Source organism: Neopelma chrysocephalum, unplaced genomic scaffold (assembly GCF_003984885.1).
Source record: "Neopelma chrysocephalum unplaced genomic scaffold, ASM398488v2 Primary Assembly neopelma1_24, whole genome shotgun sequence".
NCBI lineage: Eukaryota > Metazoa > Chordata > Aves > Passeriformes > Pipridae > Neopelma > Neopelma chrysocephalum.
The window spans coordinates 15240051-15259671 of record NW_020897693.1 but is presented as its reverse complement, the minus strand read 5'-3'; the positions used below and the strand labels follow the sequence as shown (position 1 = coordinate 15259671).

At 49.9% G+C, this 19621-nt stretch overlaps 1 protein-coding gene across 1 annotated transcript in view; it reads left to right on the top strand.

The window, feature by feature from the left end:
* The window catches only part of ALX4 (ALX homeobox 4), a 39018-nt gene extending 29058 nt beyond the window's left edge, over positions 1-9960 (top strand). The window contains exons 3-4 of the mRNA XM_027704427.1: positions 7045-7173; positions 9243-9960. Coding sequence (XP_027560228.1) covers positions 7045-7173; positions 9243-9566 — 453 coding nt within the window. The 3' untranslated portion in view covers positions 9567-9960. The remainder of the gene's footprint in view (positions 1-7044; positions 7174-9242) is intronic.
* Positions 9961-19621: the final 9661 nt, after the last annotated feature.

Here is a 19621-nt window from a genome sequence, read left to right as displayed (position 1 = left end):
TGGTGGTCAGCTCTTTCTCCAGCCTAGCTAATCATGTAACTTCCATCTGCAGGCATTTGTCAGCTCACCATCCCCAGAACTTGCATTAACATCAAGAATGTTGGTTAAGGCATGGTGCTGAAAATCACAAGATCACGGGTTTCATTGCCGTATAGGCCATTCACTTAAGCATTGGACTCACTGATCCTTGTGGGTCCCTTCCAACTTGGAATATTGTGTGATTCTGTGATTTACCTGAATAGCTGGCCTGTGGAGACACCTGATTGTATGTCTTACACCAGGCAGACTCCTAGCTCCCAGGCAGCCCGGCTTCCCTCTGCTTTAACCTTTACAAATAGTTGTTGCAGACAGTCGAAGCAGTCAAGCCAGCATCCATGCTTAAGTCCATTTTAGTCTGTACTTTCACTTCCAGATTCAATTGGAAGCAGGATTTTTCTTGTCTGCTTCCTAAGTTGGTTTGCAGGGCTGGTATACTCTTCTTCCCCACAGCTGTTTCTCTTCAGGCTGGACACGGCTGCATTTCAGTAGGAAGCAGCATGATTCCCATTGGTCCCGAGTGTAGCATGCTGAGCACTGCAGGATGGGCAGAGGAAGGCAGTGCTACAAACATCAGCTCTTTACTTCTGTCACTGGATGAAGCCCTTGATTTCCCAGGAACACATCACAAGTGCCGATGGGGTCTCCTGGGAGGCCAGGCACAGCATCTGGTTACATGCTGCACAGCGCATGAAATTCCTTTTGCTCAGGAATGAGAATGAGGTGCTGGAGGGTGGCAAGCTCCTCCTGCTTGCATCTGAGCCAGGGTGTGTAGCTAGCGTGTCATCCTAGCCAGCACGCAGGACTGCTAACAGCCAGGGCAGGGGAGGCAGATGCAATCTGCAAGTTCCTTACATCTGACCTATGATCATGGGGGGTTTCCCCCACTGGATAACACTAAAGCTGAGGGCAGAAGCACCTCACCAGGCAGCCAGGAGGATATCTGGCAGAAGGGGATATCACCTTGTCCTGAGATAAGTGCCCCAGCAGCCTGTTGCCATGGCTGCCAGCGCACACCCCTCACTTGGGGTGGCAATGACAGGGCTCGTGTAACGGAGCAGCTGAAGGACTTGTCCAAGTGGGCAGGCACTCGATCACTTACCCAGAGTTGAAAGGTGTCAGCACTTGCATTTCAGTCATTCCCCTGCTCTGAAAGGAAGGGCCCAGTCCCCTGGGCTATGGGCTGGCACCCAGCCACCACCTCATGATGAAGGGCTGCCATGCTGTCGGTAGAAATGCAAACTGCCTGTCTGCAGGCCTGTGGGTGCTGGCTGGGCAGACTCAGGGCACCCTATGTGCTGGGTATCTCACATGTGTTCCCAGGGGGCTGGGGCTAGTGAACTGCTTAGCTTCATCGTGGCAGTGGCAGCCCTTCAGGAGGCATGGAGGTGCAACTGGAGATGGCATAGGGTTCTTCTGCTGATGGCACAGGGCTGCACTTCCCATGAAGGAAGCTTTTGGAGTTAGAGCCTTAGTGAATCATGCCAGTGCCTGTCTCCAGCTCTGGGTCGTGTTATAGCTTGTTTAAGTTTGACTTTGGTCTCCCACTCCTCTGGGCAGCTCTGGGGGGGCCTTCCAATGCCAGCACTCTAACACTGAGGGCCATCAGCTTATAGCCAAAGAGTGGGTACAGGCATGGGCCAACAGCTCAGGAGACTGATGGCAAAGTAAATGCCTACGGCAAGGATGAAGAACCAAGGGCTAGAGGGTTGGAAATCATAAATTAGCCGTGAGCCCCTTACTACTTTACCCCTGCAAGCCAAATAGCCACTGTGTACTCAGACACCCTCTGCCAAGCTGGCAGAGGCTCCAGCTGCTGTGGGGTATTGGGGTACACACTTATGGCAGCCCCGTGGGCTTTGAGGAAAGCTCAACAGTCCCTCTTCCAAGGAAGGTATGGTCATCTAAGGGATGCCAAATGTCCTGCAATAATTTCATGGAGGCCAGCTTCAGCTTCCTGCAAGGCTCAGCTGAGCAAAGGAGAATGGCAGGAAGGTGAGGCACCCAGCAGGTCTGAGGTGTGATGCTCCCTCCCAGAGCTGAGCCAGCTTTTGGCTGGAGGTCATCCCCTCTGGCTGAGCTCCCTGGGGAGCATGACCAGCCACATTGCAGGCAGGAGCAGATGTGAAGCCTAGACAGGCAAGTGGCAGCTCTGATTTTTCCAACCCTTTCCCAAGCTCACGCTTCATTAGTGAAATAGCTGCCAGAGTTCTCAGTGCCTGGAGAAGAGCCCATGCCAGCAGCATGCATGGGGTGGGCTGCACTGTCTGTGAAGTGGTGGCATTCCACAGCCTGGCCCCTCTCCTACTCCATTTCCCTGCCTGCCTCTGTTTCCAGCCATCCCTGGTGGTGTCCGACAATGTCAAAGCTAATTCCCCTTGTGATGCAGTGCAACATTTTCCCTTTCTGCCCCCCACAACCTGGCCCCTTGTTTCCATGTACTATTAAGATACTGCACATCCCTGTTTTCCAAAGTGCAAGCCATGTGTAAGCCCTGTGCAGGGGCAGAGCTACACAGCTGGGGACAGACTGCTGGGGCTCAGTCACAAGCCTGCATGGGCACACAGTGGGTGCTGAGTTCATGTAGGTCCTACACAATGTGTATATTCCATTCCCTTGTTCTCTTCCACATCTGGGGCTGCAGAGCTCCAGAAAGAGCTTCTGCTTGGTATTAGCAACTGCCTGATACAGCGACTGTCTGAGCTTCTTCCAGATCATCCAGGTCTGCAGCATATGTCTGAGGCAGTGGCATGAGAAAAACATGGTAGACACGTGTATTCACACGTGGCTCCTTCCCCTTGCATACGCTCACATACACATCCCAGGCCCTGCCAGCCTGACCCTGGCTGCTTATCTCTCTTGGCCTATGAGCATCTCTGCCTCCTGGACTGCTCTGTGGCAAAGGAGAAAGGGATGGGGCTGGAAGAAGTCTTTGCAACCAGGGAATATAACTATAACCCCTCAGCTAGCCCCCCTCAGAGCCAGCCCTAGGATTGCTGGGACCATTAATGAAATGTTTTTGGCGGTAACCCTGTGATGCGGCGGGGGCTTGAAAGTGAGAGGGAAATGTCAAACTCTGCTGTAGCAAAATCACTGCCTTGGAAAAAAAGAAAAGAAAAAAAGCAAAGCAAAGCAAGAAGTAATATATCTTGATCCCTTTTCCCCCATAAAACCCTGGGAGGCTCGTGGAAGGAGCGGAAAGACTGAGCTAAGCCTGCAGGAAATTAAACATGAAATGAAAACAAGCTCAAGTTATTCAATTCTCTCATCCCAGGCTCCAATTTCCCATTCCAGGCCACTGATAAAATGGTGTCCAGTTTCAGCACTCAAGGATGAATTCTGGCTCTGTTCTTGCAGTCTGGAAAGCAAAGGGCTGGTGGCCATCTCTGGGAAGAGGGGAGATGGCCTGGCCTTTCGCAGAGGGATGGGGTCCTGGACACAGACAATGGAGGCTGAGCAGAGGGAGGAGGGCAGTAAGGCTGGAGGACAGGAATGGGAAGAATGGATACTGCGAGGCTGCCAGGGGAGAGCAGGAACACAAGAGACTTGAACATGGTGGGCAGCTGTTGTCTGCACCAGGGCAGTGATGCAGTGAGGGTTGTCAACAGGGCATGAGCACAACCTCATGGCTGTCAGCAGTCCACCACCACATGTGTGCAGAGGTCAGCCTCACCTTCCACCGCTGCACTGGTGGGCATAGGAGACAGGGGAGAGCACCTTTTTCTTTTGCTTGGAGGAAGGACAAATGTAGTGATGCAGCCCCCAACTATCCAGACGTGGCCAGAGTAGCCTGGGTGAGATCTCAACTCAGCCCATCCACCTGTGCCCTGTGCAGGGCATGTGGGGATTGGTGGCAGGGGCAGACTGGCAGTGCCAGGGTAGAGGCAGCAAGACAGCAAGCAGGAGTCTCCTGCTTGCTTTCTTTGTCTTAGGCCATTCCTGGCCTCTTCTCCCCCAACAGCGCATCAGTGTGTGCATATGGATTAAGGTACCAGCATATGGCTGAATGTTTATGGAGACATGAAACATTTTTTGTTCTGTAGATTTTTATAGGGCTTATTTGGTACATCATGGCTTATCAAAGCATTGTCTGCAGGAGTCAGATACATGACATTACCCTACACTCCCACTCTAACTGTTAACACTGAGATTCAGCCCACAGTAACTGCTGGTCCCTGCACGAAGTACCCCATCCTAACCCTAGGGGACATGCTGCACCAGCCACTGCAACCTCCGCTGTTACATCCCCATCCCACAACAGTTTCTCTTGACAAAAAGTGACAGGCAATGAAAGGAAAATGGACTTCTGTCTGGGTTTAGATTTGCTTTTTAAAAGCAGGCATCTTCTAAGATTGTGGAAATACTGAGGATCAGTTGGAGTTTTTGCTGACATCTTCACATTGTCTTGCCTGTCTTGTTTTCCCTGGAGCACTGTGGAGGCCTGGAGAAACCCAACTGCAAAATACCAAGCAACCTATAAGTGTTTGGACCAGAGGAGAAAGGAGAACTTTGAAAAACAGTCCAAACCTTGCTACAAGTGTTTTGGACTCATGGCTTACTGCCAGCCTTCTGAGTGTCTCTGTTGCCCATGGCACTAACACTTGGACTGAAGTCACTCTTCTTTTTCAGCCTAATGCAATGATTTGCAACAGCCTCCCAGCCCACCAGACATGTGGGGATTGCAATTCAGGAACTGCCAGTTTAAACCATTTTGCTCTGCCAGAGCCAGTTCAATCCAATGCATAAATGTGGCAGAGCAAAGGCTGAGACCCCACTCTGCTTCAGCTGGCCCGAGGAAACCTCCCTGCGGTTCCATCAAGGCAGCTGCTGCGCTGTCCTGGGAAGCTGAGCACACAAACCCTGCACTGATGGCTTCAAAGGTCACACCGCAGAGCCATTCAGCACCGGGGGGGCCTGTGCTTGGCCATCCTGCTCCCAGGAGGAATGCCCAGGCGGGCTCCCCTGCATGGCAGTGCAGGTGTGTGGGCAAGGCTGCTGGTGCCTACACCAGGAACAGAAGGGCCGCATATGCCTGGCATATGTTCATTCCGGCCTCGCACACAGTCAGCACTCTGCTCCCTACCTGTTCCCCACCCCTCTGTGCACAGTGGGGCCTCCTCCGCCCGAGGAGGAACCAGGTCACCACTGCTAACTTTGAATCTGCAGATCAAAGCAGTGTGATCCTGGCCAGCCCTGAGACTGGCCTGCAGCTGGGCTGGAGTGGCTGTGCCAAGAAGAGGGAGAAGAAAAGCAGACAGATGCCTGGGGCATCAAACCTGCTCCAGTAGGACGCTCTGTGCTGCGTGTGCTCGGCTGGGATGATGTTAGGACCTTTCTGCTAGTGCTTTTTGAATCCGCTGAAAATACTCATAGGGTTTTTGATTTGAGGTGGGGGGATTAAGAGCAGCTGTTTTGGGTAAGGCTAGTCTGGGTAGCTTGTGGATGGCCCATGCCAGTGACATTGCCATGGCCGTGGAGCAGGGCAGTAAACCCTACACCATCTGAAGCCTGCATGGGAAGGACATGCCTGCGTGCTGCATCATCTGCTCACTGCACCAAGCAGACCATAGCACATGGCCAGACCCTCAGCTGCCCACTTGTACCATGGGGCCGACAGCTGGCCACAATGGGGAGCTATGAGAGACCAGCGGAGGGCTGCCTATGGTGGGAAGGGGGAAACTGAAGCAGCAGAGCCTGAAACAACTCTTCCAGCACAAGCAAGAAGGTCAGCCCAGATGAGAAACCCCAGCCCGTCGTGTTTCTCTCTCCCTGTAGCAGCTTCTAGTTGCACTGATGCAGGCTACAGGTGCCACTGCTGTCCTGCCCCGCCGAGAATTGGCTTGCCACCCCACCCTGTGCCAAGTGTCTGGCTTGTCCTTGTCTTCTCCTAAGACATGAGTTTCCTACCTGGTGTCTGCTTTCCCCAGCTGCTTGCCAAGCAGCAAAGCTGTCCCGTGGCCAGGCATGGGAAAGGCCCAACTGCTTGTTACCAATGCCCCTGCTACCCCCCAGCGAGTCACCGTGTAAAACTCGAAGCAGAGCCAAGAGGCTCTAGGACTGCTCTTTTCATGCACTGGCTTGACCTGCGCAACCCAGCCCCTGGTGATCGCCCTCATCTCTCAGTGCCTTCAAAGAGGCTCTTGATTGATGTGTTTCCCTGACTCACGAGCTTCAAGAGGCTTTGAAGACACTGGGCCAGGCTCTGATCTCTCTTGGGCTAATGCAAATCAGGAGCAATGGTGCTGACAACAGTGCAATAATCCACACTGATGTCAAGCCAGTAAAAATAAGAGCAGAAACAGAGTTTTAGTCTTTGCCTTGAAGGGATCTGAGCAGCACTGTGAAGTAGAGAGCTGCAAACTTTGCGAAGAAAACTCAGTGTAAAGCAAAGGACACTGTAGAAGGGCACTTGCCCTTTTCTGCAGCTAAGGAGGGAAGAGGTGTTAGGCTTTTTCTCTCTTATCACAGTTAAGAAAAATAACAGTTAGAGCTTGGTGAGAAATGCAAGCTTCAGCCAACGGCATTGTCATAGCCAGGATTAGGCCTGGGGAAAGCCCCATCACTGCTGGTTTCAGCCAGGCAGCAGCACACATGGGTGTATTCACACTTCTTGTCTGACTGGCTGACAGCAGGAGAGCTGTAGGCAGAGCCTGGGTAACAAAGATTTCAGGGTGAGAGGAAGATGGGCTATGCCAGGACAAATTAGGCTGTGGGAGGCAAGAGCTGTGAATGTTACCAGAGAGGCAGTACACCAAAAGATGGGCATCCCCTTTTGCCTTGGGTGTGCCCAGTCTAGCAGCAAAGGCTGGTCCCAGACCTCCAAGAGATGCAGGGCGGGACTGTCACTCTCCTGCAGAGCTTGTATGTGGAGGAGCACCCATCTCCATGCCATGCAAAACCACCCACCTGGGGAGGGCCTGCCCACTGGCAGGCTCCTCAGGGCTGCCAGGCTCCCAGCCACTGCCAGCAGCCACCCTTGGTCACAGCCCCCCTCTCCCTCTCTCCCAGGTGTGGTTTCAGAACCGAAGAGCAAAATGGCGCAAGAGGGAGCGGTTCGGTCAGATGCAGCAGGTCCGGACCCACTTCTCCACTGCCTATGAGCTGCCTCTGCTGACCCGTGCTGAGAACTATGCCCAGGTGAGTGCATTCCCCTGCCCGGGCCCATCTGTCCCAGTGCCTGCTGGACACACTGCCTCTGGTCCCAGTCCTCTCCAAGTCATCTTTCCCTTCTCGAGTTCATCCACCTGCCCCCAGGCAAGGTTGCAAGAATGCTGGTGCCAGAGCTATATGTGTTGTCAAGCACTGAAGGGCTGGGAGTTTTTTAGTTGAGTATCCTGCCTAGCTCTCTTATGCCCTCGCCGAGAGCAGCCATCTTTAAAGCAGGTACCAAGCCCAGCCCTGTGTGACATAGTGCAGCACCCTTTGGGCGCAGGTCACCCTGCTCAGCACATCTTATTACACTGTTCTTCTCCCATCACATGTGCTGCTGCCCACTAACTTCATTTGTTTGAAAAAGATCCAAAAGGCTAATTCATGCCTAAAGAACAGCAGTTCCCAGGAAGGTTTCCTGTTGCCATGTCTGGGTTTCCATGCCCCTTGGACATGGTGGTTGGACAAAAGTATTTTTCCCCGGCAAATTCTTACAGCCATCTCCCAGTGATGGGCTGTGGTACCTACAGCGCATTTGATGATATCTGAGGATGCTTCCCAATGGACTTGTAGGTTTATGCTCCAAAGGAAGTGGGGGGAGCAGCCTTGTTGGGGTACCTGAGGCTGCTTCTGGGTCCTGCTGAAACTCTTCCTGCCCTGACCCTGGCAGCAGATCACACAGCTTCCTTACCTCCTTAGCTTCCTGTCCTGGAAAACCTATCACCAAAGTAACCTCCTAAGCATTGGGCCAGCCCCCATTTCAGAATACTGCCTTGAGAGAATGCCAGACAGGTATTTGTTAGATCAAGGGCTAGGCTGTGCCTCTGCAAAGCACTCTCTCCATCCTGCACTCCTCTTCCCACCACCCAGAATTTGCTCGAGGGCAGATTTCTGCAGGTGGGATGTTCTGAACCTGACTGTCCTCACAGATGTGCTGGGAGTCCTCCCTCCCTGACTCCCTGGCTGTCAGGTACTTCTCCAGCCAGTGCTGTACCAGTGCTACCCCACAGCCAAGCCAGGAGCATTTGACCTCTCTCCTGCTTGGTGTCTCCCCCAAACTGAACAAGAAGCCCTTATGAAATAGCTGAGAGATGCCAAAGCAGCTTTTCAAGAAGGGGACACTCTCAGCAGCATTTTCAGCATGCCCTTCTCTTGTCTTTGTAACTTACACTCCCTCCACACTGCTCTCTTCTCCCAGCACTAGAGATCAAAAATTTGAAAAGCAATTTGCTGGAGGTAAGAGATCAGAGAGGGCCCAAGGGCCCATGGTGGAGAGGTGCAGTGGGATGAAGGGCCCTTTGCCATCTTGCTCCAGCCAGCTGCTCATCTCCTCCCCACTTTCATGCTGCATCCCCATGTCCCTCCCTGCCACAGCACACCTATTCCCACTGCCAAATACTGAGCCCCCTTTCTTCTTCTGCAATATCACTTCATGAGTGATACTGCAGGAGTCCAGATGGTCGCTCGAGGTGGCCCTGCAGGGCTCTGCTCTGCAGAAGGGTGGACAATGCTACGTTGATGGGCTGGGGAGAGGGGCCAGGAAACTGCCTGTGCTGGGGGCTGCAGGCAGCTCAGCCTGCAGCCCTCCCACAGGCATGTCTGTGTGGTACAAAATAGCTCTTACCTGGGCAAAGCTGCCCTGGGCTGGGGAAGGAGGGCTAGATCAGCAGCCTTGCAACACCCCTTTCTGCCTGTTCCCTGTGTGATGGGTATGACCACAGAAACACCATGGATGACATAAGGTTTTCTGTGCTGAGAAAAGTGCTCATGGTGCAAATAAAATAAGAGAAATGCCTGGGAGGGGAACAGGTAAACAGAGAGATGCTATGGCAGAGGCTATGGCACAGTCCTGCTCCCTTCAAGTTAGCCTCCTGCAGTCCCTGCCCCTGTCTAGGCTGGCATACAGGTTTTGAAGTGGATCTGCTGGCTCGCACTGGCTGCCCCTCGTGCACAGGGCTGCCCTGCAGGGCTGGGGCTGGACACGATCCATCCCCCCAGGCCAGCTGCTGGACACATCCTGCTCAGGGCAGCCCTGATGCTTTTTTTTCCACCCCCAGATCCAGAACCCCTCCTGGATTGGCAACAATGGAGCTGCCTCTCCTGTGCCTGCCTGTGTCGTCCCCTGTGAGACGGTGCCCTCCTGCATGTCCCCCCATGCCCACCCCCACGCGGCCAGTGGTGTCTCCGAGTTCCTCGGCGTCTCTGGCCCTGGCAGCCACGTGGGACAGACTCACATGGGTGGCCTCTTTGGCACGGCCGGGATGAGCCCCAGCCTCAATGGCTACGAGCTGAACAGCGAGCCGGACCGCAAGACCTCCAGCATCGCTGCCCTGAGGATGAAAGCAAAGGAGCACAGCGCCGCTATCTCCTGGGCGACATGACAGGGCTGCAGCCCAGTGCCCGTGACACGGAGAGAGCACATAGGGACAGCTGAACAAATCCATCCGCTTGGACTCCAGACAGCAGTTGCCTCCTCGGGGATCTGAATGCAGCACTTTTAGCTACCCTAGGCATATAAAGTACATATGTTAATGTAAGTGGAGTGTTTCCAGCATGAACATGGCAGCTCCTGGCTTCCTGGGATCAGGCAGGGAGAGGGAGGCTGTGGAGCAGCACTTCTTCCATCAAGATCTGGGATGAGATGCATCCCTCCTCACCACCACCTCCCCAGTAACCTGGGCATTTTTTCTCCCTGCTATTTTTTCTGACACCAGATCTGCCTTTCCAAAGAGCAAGAGCCCACTGGCTTTTCAGCAGCTTCTCCCATCCACCCACCCACCCACCCACCCACCCACGCACATACTCTCTCTCACACACACATTTTCTGCCCTGGGCAGGGGACTGGATGGGAACTCTGGCACCAGCAAAGAGACACTTCTCGTGCTGCTTATGTCCTTTTAGCGGGAGCTAAGACTTCCCACAGCTGAGCAGTAACATGGCTGGGAAGATAACTAAAGCTAAAAAGAAGGCAACACTAGCCCACCTTCTTCTACCCAGCTTTCTCTCCATCTTGTACTCTGAGATGAAGCCCACAAAGGGGATACCCTTCTACCCCACATGGCACAGTGCTATCATGCTGAGAGTCTTTGCCAGCCCTCTGGTGACCCAGACGAAGATGCATCCCAGCAGACAATGTCTTCCCAAGCATGGCTCACTGCCTCAGGGAGCGCCTGGGCTTTGCTTTGCCATGCTGTGGTTGATGATGGGGCTCGTGCATGGTGGGGCAGCAAAAGGTTTCCTCCAGCTTTCACTGGGTCAGCAATCACTAACCTCAATTTAGAGACAGCAGCTAAAGCAGGGAAGCACAGTTGCTGTGTAAATCTACAGGTCCCCAAAGAGACTGCTCTGAGAAACAGCTCAAGTGCTAGCACACAGCCACAGTGGCATGAGACCATCAGATTCCTCATATACCTTATCCTGGGGTCAGATACATGCAATGACAAGCCCTCCCTCAGCCCTCCACTCCAGTGCCTTGCTGCACACAACAGCTGCAGGCATCTCTGCACAAGGGATGGCACAGGGAACGGGCTGGGAAGGGATCCAAAGGTGGATGAGGTGATGCTGTCCAATCTCCAGCCACCTTGGACCCTCTTCACCTTTTAGAGGAAGGAGACACTAGAACTTGCCTGGTTTGTATGAGCCAATGTGCCTCCCCATTTTTCCCTCCCGGTGCTCTTACCTATACAGCATTTTAAGTAAGATCTCCTTTGCAAGGCTAAACATTTTACAAGTTTTTCAATGATCTCATAGTGCTAGGAATAATTTTGGAACATCCTTTTACCCCACTGAAATACTACCAAGGAGAAGCTGAAAGTCAGCTGAGCACTATCACTGCCACGAGTGTGGCTACACAGGCTGGGCTTGAACTGGGGCAGCTGTCCTCAAGATTTGCAAGGGAACTATGGGATATTACTCACATAAAAATTGGTTTGTCACTCTGCCCTGTCTCCTCATGCATAGTGTTAGGGGATCTTGTAGTTCGAGGTCCAGGAATATCCAGTGGTCTTGGAAAAGGCTTCAAATAAGCTACAACCAAATGTCAGGTTTCAGGTTAACAAGCTATACAAGTATTTCCATAGTGTCTAGACTGTCATACTACCTAAATGATACACCATTGCTAGGTCAAAAGTAATATTTATTGGAATATGAAAAGATCGGTAGTACTGTTTCTTTTCTCAGAAATGCTAAGAGATGCCTTCCCTGGTACACACAGGGAGCCAGCATGCATTTAACCACACCATCTGTATGACCAGGGTCTCTCCCATCCCAGGCAGCCAGGATTGACATCCTAACCTAAACATTCAGCTGAGACATCGGGCTATGGTGGGTTAAATGCTAGAAGTGATGCTGATCACTGAACAGTCATGCTGACCAGTTGGAAGTGTACACCACCCCCAGTGGGTGCCTCAGAAGCCACTGAGGTTCCCAACCACCCAGGGACCAGTGGCAGGAGGCGAGTTCTCCATCAGATTTTGTGCAGGCAGCTAAGCATGGTGTTGAGAGCACTTTCTCAGGTACACCAAAGAGCATGATGCTTCCCACAGTCAGCAGGCAATCTGTGAAGGGCCACTGCCCAAACAGCCCAGTACCACTACTGACAAGGCAAATTAGCAACAGGGAGAGCTAAGGAGAGGGTGATGGGGCAGGCAGGCACACGGGAATGCGTCCCTCATGGCCTACAGGTACCAAAGGCAGCTCCAGTGGAGGGCTGTAGTTACTCAAGAACTTAGCTGCATTCCCTACTGAAGTTAAAGAGTAGCTTTTCCTCACAGACTTCCACAAGGCCAGGATTTTATCCAAGCTGTTTAATAGCCCAGAGGATTAAGTGCTGTATCCCTGTCTTGTTAGAGACTCCTGGCATCCGACTTGGCATTTAGAGAGGCTTGGCCCCCACTTTCTCTCACCTTAAAATTCATGTGGAAAGCACATGTTGGAATCACTCAGTCTAATTTAAATGCCACTGCACATGCCCAGCCCTCAGCCTGCCTGAAAGCATCATGAGGTGAGGGGGGATGTTGTTCCTTGGACGCCCCTACCACAGAGCTCCCTTCCTGCCCCCTGCCATGGGCAGCCCTGCTGCTCACCAGGCTCTGCCCCATGTCTCCGGGTGCTGCCACTATTCTGGCGAGCTCCCTTGTGGGTCGTGCTGGAAGGTGTGTCCCTCACAAATCTCCAAAAGCAGTTTATTCTGGCAGTTTTTAAGCTATGTACATCTGTATTTACACACATTTTAAAAATTTATTTCAAAGTTTTTTTAAAACTAGTTGTTAAATTAACGTGAAAAACTGTATAAATATATATATATACATACATACATATATATATGTGTGTGTATCTTAATCTAGCAGGTCTGCAGCTACTGCATTTCTTAAGGGTCACAGGGTCAGTGCTGTTCTTGCAATCTCAAGTTACCGTGATGATACCATTTTAATTGTTATTATTGTTATTTTAATACCTTTCAATTCTATTTATGACTTTCTTCTCTATTTATTTCTTATTTAGTATTTTACTCCTGCCCATACATTGATTTGCAATTCCCTGGTTTGGACTTGCCTTCAAAGCTGCAAGCTTTGTCCCCAGCCACCACCAAAATGTCTCACAAGCCCCAGCCGCTCTGACACCTGCCATGCTCATAGTGGCATCCTCTGTAGATGCAGCCCAACTAGCTGGACTCACCCATCTGCTCTCTCCAGCCTCATGACGGTAGCAAAACATTTCTCCCAAGCAGTCCTGGCCCTGTCTATGCAGCAGGTACCATACATGGGGGCTGGCTTATGTTGTCCATGGTTAGAAACTACCAGAGATGTCCCAGAGCTTTCAGACCAGGAGGATGGATGTAAATAGTGAGAGCAGCACGGGTTCCTGGCACTTGTTTAAAAGTGGTTGGGTACCACTCGCTGCCAAGTACTTGGAGGCACTTCTTGCCTACAAGCAGTAGTTAATGCTTTGGTAGCAATTGCAAACCAGTGGTGAACCAGGCTTGGGCTTGCTGGGTCCTGCAGGGTCCAGACTCTGAGGGCTGCTGTGCCTGAACAAGCTCATGGAGAGGAGTGAGACAGGGGCCAGGTAAGCCCTCCGGCATGTTGCCTGTTGCCAGCACTGCCACCCACCTGTGCTCCTAGTGGGCTCTCCAGCCAGCAGCCAGGCTCCAGCTGCCGCATCTTGAATATGCTACTCAGTTCAGGTCTCACTGCCCCAGTACCTACCTGGGTAGAGCTTATGGGGAAGAGTACCAAGACAGCAAGATGAAAAGAGAACCAACCTCGTTCTCCTCTAGAGCCCATGGCAGAGTGTGAGTTTGCATCCCTGCCAGAACACGCATCCCCGATGGAACACATCTGGCCTGAGCCATGAGCGTGGGCAGGGTGTTAGGGAAAGGCCATGTGTAGCGACAATGTGTCACACATGAGGTCGCAGAGCTGCAGCACACATGGCTCCACCTGCCCCATCAGCCACGGGCACACAGCACAGCCCAGGTGTGCTGCAGAGCAGTGCTGCCTGCTGGTTTGCTCCAGTAATGGAGGTGTTTTGGGGTGGGGAGGTGTGTTTCCCTGATTCCCAGAGCACACTCAGACTGGGCAGCACGTTGTAAAACACTTTCCAAACAAACAAAGGCAAAAAGGTAGTTTCCTGGAAAAGGATTGAAAAAATAATCAAGCAGAGGCAGAGCCCCGCGTTTATTTTGCTACTCTGACTGACACAGCAAAAAGCAAACAGACCGAGGGAGAAATTAAACCCAAATGGGAAGGGAGTGAAATCAGATGGAAAGTCATTCAGTCCTTTGCAGCTTCCCGAAGGGAGCTGGGAAGAGACGAGGGAGCGGCCTTGTACCCCCTTAACTCTTTGCTGGTAACACAGTTCCCCACTCCCCCCACATAGCTAGGTAGGTAGGTAGAGCTAGGACTTTTATACTACTGATTTTGAAGGACAGTTTTCAATGTATAATAATATATCGGTTTAGGTGTGCAGTGTTTGAAAGAGAGACTGGGAGAAAGAAAGAAAACAAACCTCAATCAATATTGTTGGTTTTTTGTTGTAAAATATTGTAACCTTGTATAAACGCAACCTTTTTTTTTTTTCCTCTTTAGCTTACCGGCCTGGGGTAGAACATACTAAAAAAATAAAAAAGTTTTTAAAAAGTTCAGGAAAAAAAAGAATTAAAATCATTAAAAATGTTGCCATGTGAGGTTTGTGCCATGCAATGTTACTGCCTATGCAACCATGTATTACCTGTTCATTACAGTGGAATATTAAAAAAGAACAAACAGTCTTGCAGCTTGATTATTTTTAACTTTTTTGAAATAAGTTATTGCACTTGCAGGTTTTTTTTTCTTTTGGGGGGGAGGGGGGTGGATGTGGAGGGCTGGAATTTCCAGTCACCAATTTTTATTTTTCTAGGTTTTGAAAGCAGTGACATCACTGGGAAGGACCCTGCTTCCCAGTCACCCTGGCCAAGGGGGAACAAACACTGTTGTTGTTGTTTTGGTTTGCAATAAACTCCTTCTCTTCTCTCCTCTCAACTGCAATCTGGCTGGTTTGTTCCTGACTCATGACAGATGAAATGTGATCAGAGGGGCCTCCAAAATCTCACGTTAATTGAAGTTGGCAAAAAATACTAACAGTGCCCTTTTGAACTGCTGACGCAGAGCAGAATGGATTAGCCGGGAGTAGATTAACAACAGGTGGCAGCTCACGGGCTGCTGCCTCTCCCGTACAAAGAGATGGTTAACAGCCAGCAACCAGGCGCAGGAGTGTCCTGCCAGCCAGCTCCCAGCTAACGAGGGCCTCTCTGCCTCTGGGAGTGCATTCGGCATCACTCGGCATCCTCGCTAGACAGCAGAGAGGGCATCCTGGCCACAGGGGAGAGAGAAGAATGGTCTCCTGTGCTTACTGCTCAGGAGCTGCTGCTTCTAGCAGAGCTTAAGCCTCACAGGGCTCCTGCAGGTCTCCCAGCCCTTCTCACGCAGTCCTTAGTGAGGCAGCAGGTAATCACAGCTGACATGGGGAGAAGCTGACTTGGCAACAAGACGCCACAGAACTGGGGACCCTCAGCCACTCAGTTCCCCGTGCTATGGCACCATCCCTTTTACACAGCACAGTCACGCTTGGGGCACCACAGCACAGGGCAGCCTGAAGTTCAAAGAGATGACACCCAGTGCTGGCAGTGGGGGACTTTCCCTCCAAAAGTGCTCCTTTTCCCCACATTCCTGCAGGTTGTCACACTCCCTCCCCTTCCAGATCCACTTTAGTAGAGGCATCCAGAGGCATCCAAGTCTTACCCACCCTCTCCTCCACCGTGGCTATGATGTGTTCCCCAGAGGTGCCTGCCTGCAGACAGATGCTGCTTACTGGGCTGCAGGGCAGACTGAGCCCTCTAGGTTTCACTTCTCCCCACAACAAGGAGAGGGCTTGTCTCAACCCCACCAGTTCCCAGGGCACATCTCTTGCCCTGCTGTGGAGAAAACTGGGTTCTGTGTGGGCCATTTCTGCTGCTTTCACTCCATTAATAAATTCAGCTTCAAACCAGTTTCCTTCAGACTGCACAGACCCACCAGCACTGGGACCACCAAGAGCTCAAGTCCCTGGACCCAGATGCTGGGTGGACTAGAAAGTGCCCTTCTTGTTCAGACAGAGCTGAGAAGGTGCCCAGCAGCTGCCAGCAACCCACCAAGACCCAAAGAGCCCCTCTGGCCTTTCCATCAGTTGGCTGGGAGCATCAGCTTGCCTTAGGTGGTGCATGGCTGTTTTCTATCTTGCTAAGAAATGGATAATGCAGGTGCTGTTGCAAGCTTATCCATTCCTCTCACTTGTAGGAGAAAAATTCCTTCCCTCCCCAAGCACTCCAGATTCTCCAGATGTTGGCAGAGTTCAGACTGTTGAGAGCCTAAAGCCAGTTTCAGTAACATCCTGCTTGTATGGGTTTACATCAGAAATTGCTCCTGACCTGAACGTTGCTAAAGAGCTAAAAAGTCTCTCTATAACCTGTAGCTAGTGGCAGGACCCAGATTAGAAATGTGCATTCTTTTTTTGAAGCTGTGCTTTCTTACTGGCATCACAGAAGTTGTTTAAAACACATGGAAAAATTTCTCTCTGGGAGATGTGGCTACAGCACCTAGGTGTTCCTTCTCTGCTGGAGAATATGACTTTGAGGCAGGGCAAAGTTCGGGCACTTTAAATGAAAAACAATTTTTTTATTCCTGTAAACTAAACAGATTTGCCTTTTTCTCTTCCTCTTTGTAAAAGCAGGTTATTAACCTTTAAACAGATGCATGTACAAAAATCTTCTCATTGGCAAGGAAGGTAACAGCCATGCAAGGTGCATCTACTTATGGCCAGCTGGAGCCCACATGTAAAGGTGTTGCATTTAATCTGAGACAAACAAGTGTTTATTATTTGTGAAGGGATCTTCCACTTTCTCTTGCTTTTCAGTTCGTAACTTAGTCACAGGGCAAAGACAGATGCTCTGAGTTAGCTGTAGTCTTGCTGAATTCCTGGATCTCATTTTACAGTCCTTTCTGCTTCAAACCTTTCCCCCTGCCTATTTGTATGAAGTGTGGCAAAGTGGTTATTGTTCCTGTCAGTCCTCAGCTAAAGGCACCCAGGACTAACTGTGCCTAGCACCCAGCTGAGACCTGGCCCTTCCTATCAAAGAGAGGTTTCACAAAAGAAGGACCTGTAAGTTTGCAAACAGCCAGCAAAGCAGGTGAGAAACAGTGATTTGCTTGAGTGTATGGAACATGGAAAACCTCATGTAGGTCTGTCTGCATATCTCAAGTTCTTCACACCTTCGTTGGTCAAATGGTCCAGCTTTCACCTTTGTCCAGTCCCCTGCCAACTAAAACTTAGGTTAAAAATCCAGCAGATGTGACTTAATAATTAGGCTGGTATTTTCTTAGTCAGAAAATCCCCCTTGCATAGAGTCCAGTGCTGACCACTAATGCAAGTTCATAGACCTAATGAAATCATGGCCAAATTGCACTGATCTCTGTCCACAGTCACTGCAGAGTTGTCATCCTTGTCTGGAGCAGGAACACTTCCTGTTTATGTAAGTAAACAAGTCATTTAGCATGACTAAAGGAAATTTGAAAGAGAATTACTGGATCCTTTTTCAGACAAATGAAGACAGCAAACAGGCAACCTTGCAGGAAGAACCTTTGAGCAGCACTGTTTTCAGTCGGAAAACTCCCTGCATGCTGCTAACTCCAAGCCAGTCCACTTAATTGCCTCAATTGTCCCTGTTATCCTTTAATGGGAAACATAACTCACTTTCAAAGCAACCACAAGAAGCTGCAGACAAGGGAATCCTGAAGATCAGCAGAGGTGGGACTGCATTACAGACATTTCCATCAGGCTGAAATTACACAGAGTGCACCAGGAATGTCACTAAATGGCTTCAAGCCAGGGCCTGCTGAAACATGCTGATACTAAAAGTCAAGGCTAACGGTTCTCTACCTTGGTAGTGAGCTACCCAAAAGTCCAAATAAACGACAGTTCAGACAAAAGTGTGGCTGTTCTGCTAAATCCCAGCTTTGGGATACTGGTGTTCAGGCCTTGGGTATACGACAGCTTCTCTTCATTTCCTTGTCTGCAGTTACAGATCTTACCCACACAGGAGGACCGTGAAGCTCAATTTCTTGTACTTGGATACAGCAGTGGCAGGCATCATAAAAAGAACTTACACCATCCTACATGCACTCCCAATAGCATGAGATAAAACTTAAGGAGCCATGACTCAACGGTAACCAACATAAACTCTAGCTGATTTTTCTGCTAAGCAAATGCTATCTCTGTCACATACCAATGCTAGAAAGAGGTTTGAAATGACCACCTACACATGGAATAACTTTCAGATCCTACAGAGTATTGTGTTCAGAGTTTTCTGGCAGTTTTTGACAAAAGTTAATTTTTTTCCAGCCTGGGACTTAAAATGAAAAGACAATATAGGTGGAGTACTTGCCTAGGATTTGTTCTGCTCTTCCCAGCTCTTCAAGATCAGACTGAAGTTAGCAATTGGACCAATTGGATGCTCATTTTCTAGCATAAATTTAATCTAACACAAGTTTGCAGAATGCTTTTTTCTTAGTTCAAGTACATGGACAAGACTATCCATGACTACAAGAACTACCCATAATTTACATTTCAGTTTACAAAAGAACTTGTTTTGCAGCAGTCCTTGTAAAATTTAAGTATGCAAGTCTTCAAAAAGAAAAAAAGAAAAACTTCATACTCACTGTCTGGTCTCTGGCCAGGGCATTTAAAATCCATTTTCTCATCAGCACTATCAATTTTATTTTTTCTCCCCTGTATCATGCTTTGACGCTGTTAAGACAGCAGCTTCCATGTAAAAGGGCTGGACACAAGATTTATGCAGTACCTGCTAACCATTCTGAGATCCTTCCCAATTAAAACATGCTCTACCTGTGAGAAGTACCCAAGGTATAAGACATTCATTATGGAGGGAATTCATGCCAAATCTTGGAGGTATCTTTAACATTAAAATCGCCCACCTAAATCCATTTTCATGTGTCTCAGTATAGCATTTTTCTAGTGCTCAACACTCAACAACACAGCCTAAAAGTAAAATGAGTCAGAAGTACTAGGCATCTCTTAAATCCCTCTTCACAATTATTTTGATATCTATGTCTCCAAGGCCCTTGAGTTTAAAAGGCCCTTGAATTGATAATTAACAGGGGTGAACTTGTTGCCAAAGAAAGCATATTTGAACCACACTGGTGGAAGCATGACAGATGGCAGGAGGTTCAAGATCAGGATCTGGAGATGGCAGGAGAGAGTAATTCAGAACATTGGAGCCTGAATTGACACATCCTCTAATAAGATAGTGAAGCTGTGAGGAAGGAAAGATTCAATGCATTGTAGGGAGAGTTGGTAATGCTAAAAATGTATCCTTAAGACTCACCATGAGTGGCAGGGAAGTACTGCAGCACATCTCCCCCTTGCTATGCTCAAGTAGCAAGGTGTGCCATGCACTGTCCTTTTCCAGCATGCTCCACAGGGACAGTGCTGCAGGCTTCTGGAAACAAAGAGCTGCCACCGCACTGGATTCCCCAATCTCAAAGAGTCAGCCAAAGCTCTCTTTTCAAAAGCACAATTCTTTAACACCTGCTGTATCTCTTTGCAAAAAAAGAAAGGATCTGTTCCCTGTTTCTCCAAGATAAATGATATTGTCAGATCTCAGCAGAAAATTAGGGTAACATCTACTCTCCCAAAAAAGGTGACTGGGATGAATTCATGCAGAGCAAACTTCTGCTTCATAGACAACAATCATACTCCAGTTATGTGAAAGATTGACTGATCTTGACAAAGTGCATTTTGGATATTCAAGTTTAACACAAATTTATGTCGTAAAACAGCCTGTGGCTGCAATTCTCCCTTCTAAATTCATTCATGTTTCCTTGTGCCACTCCAGAAGTGAAAT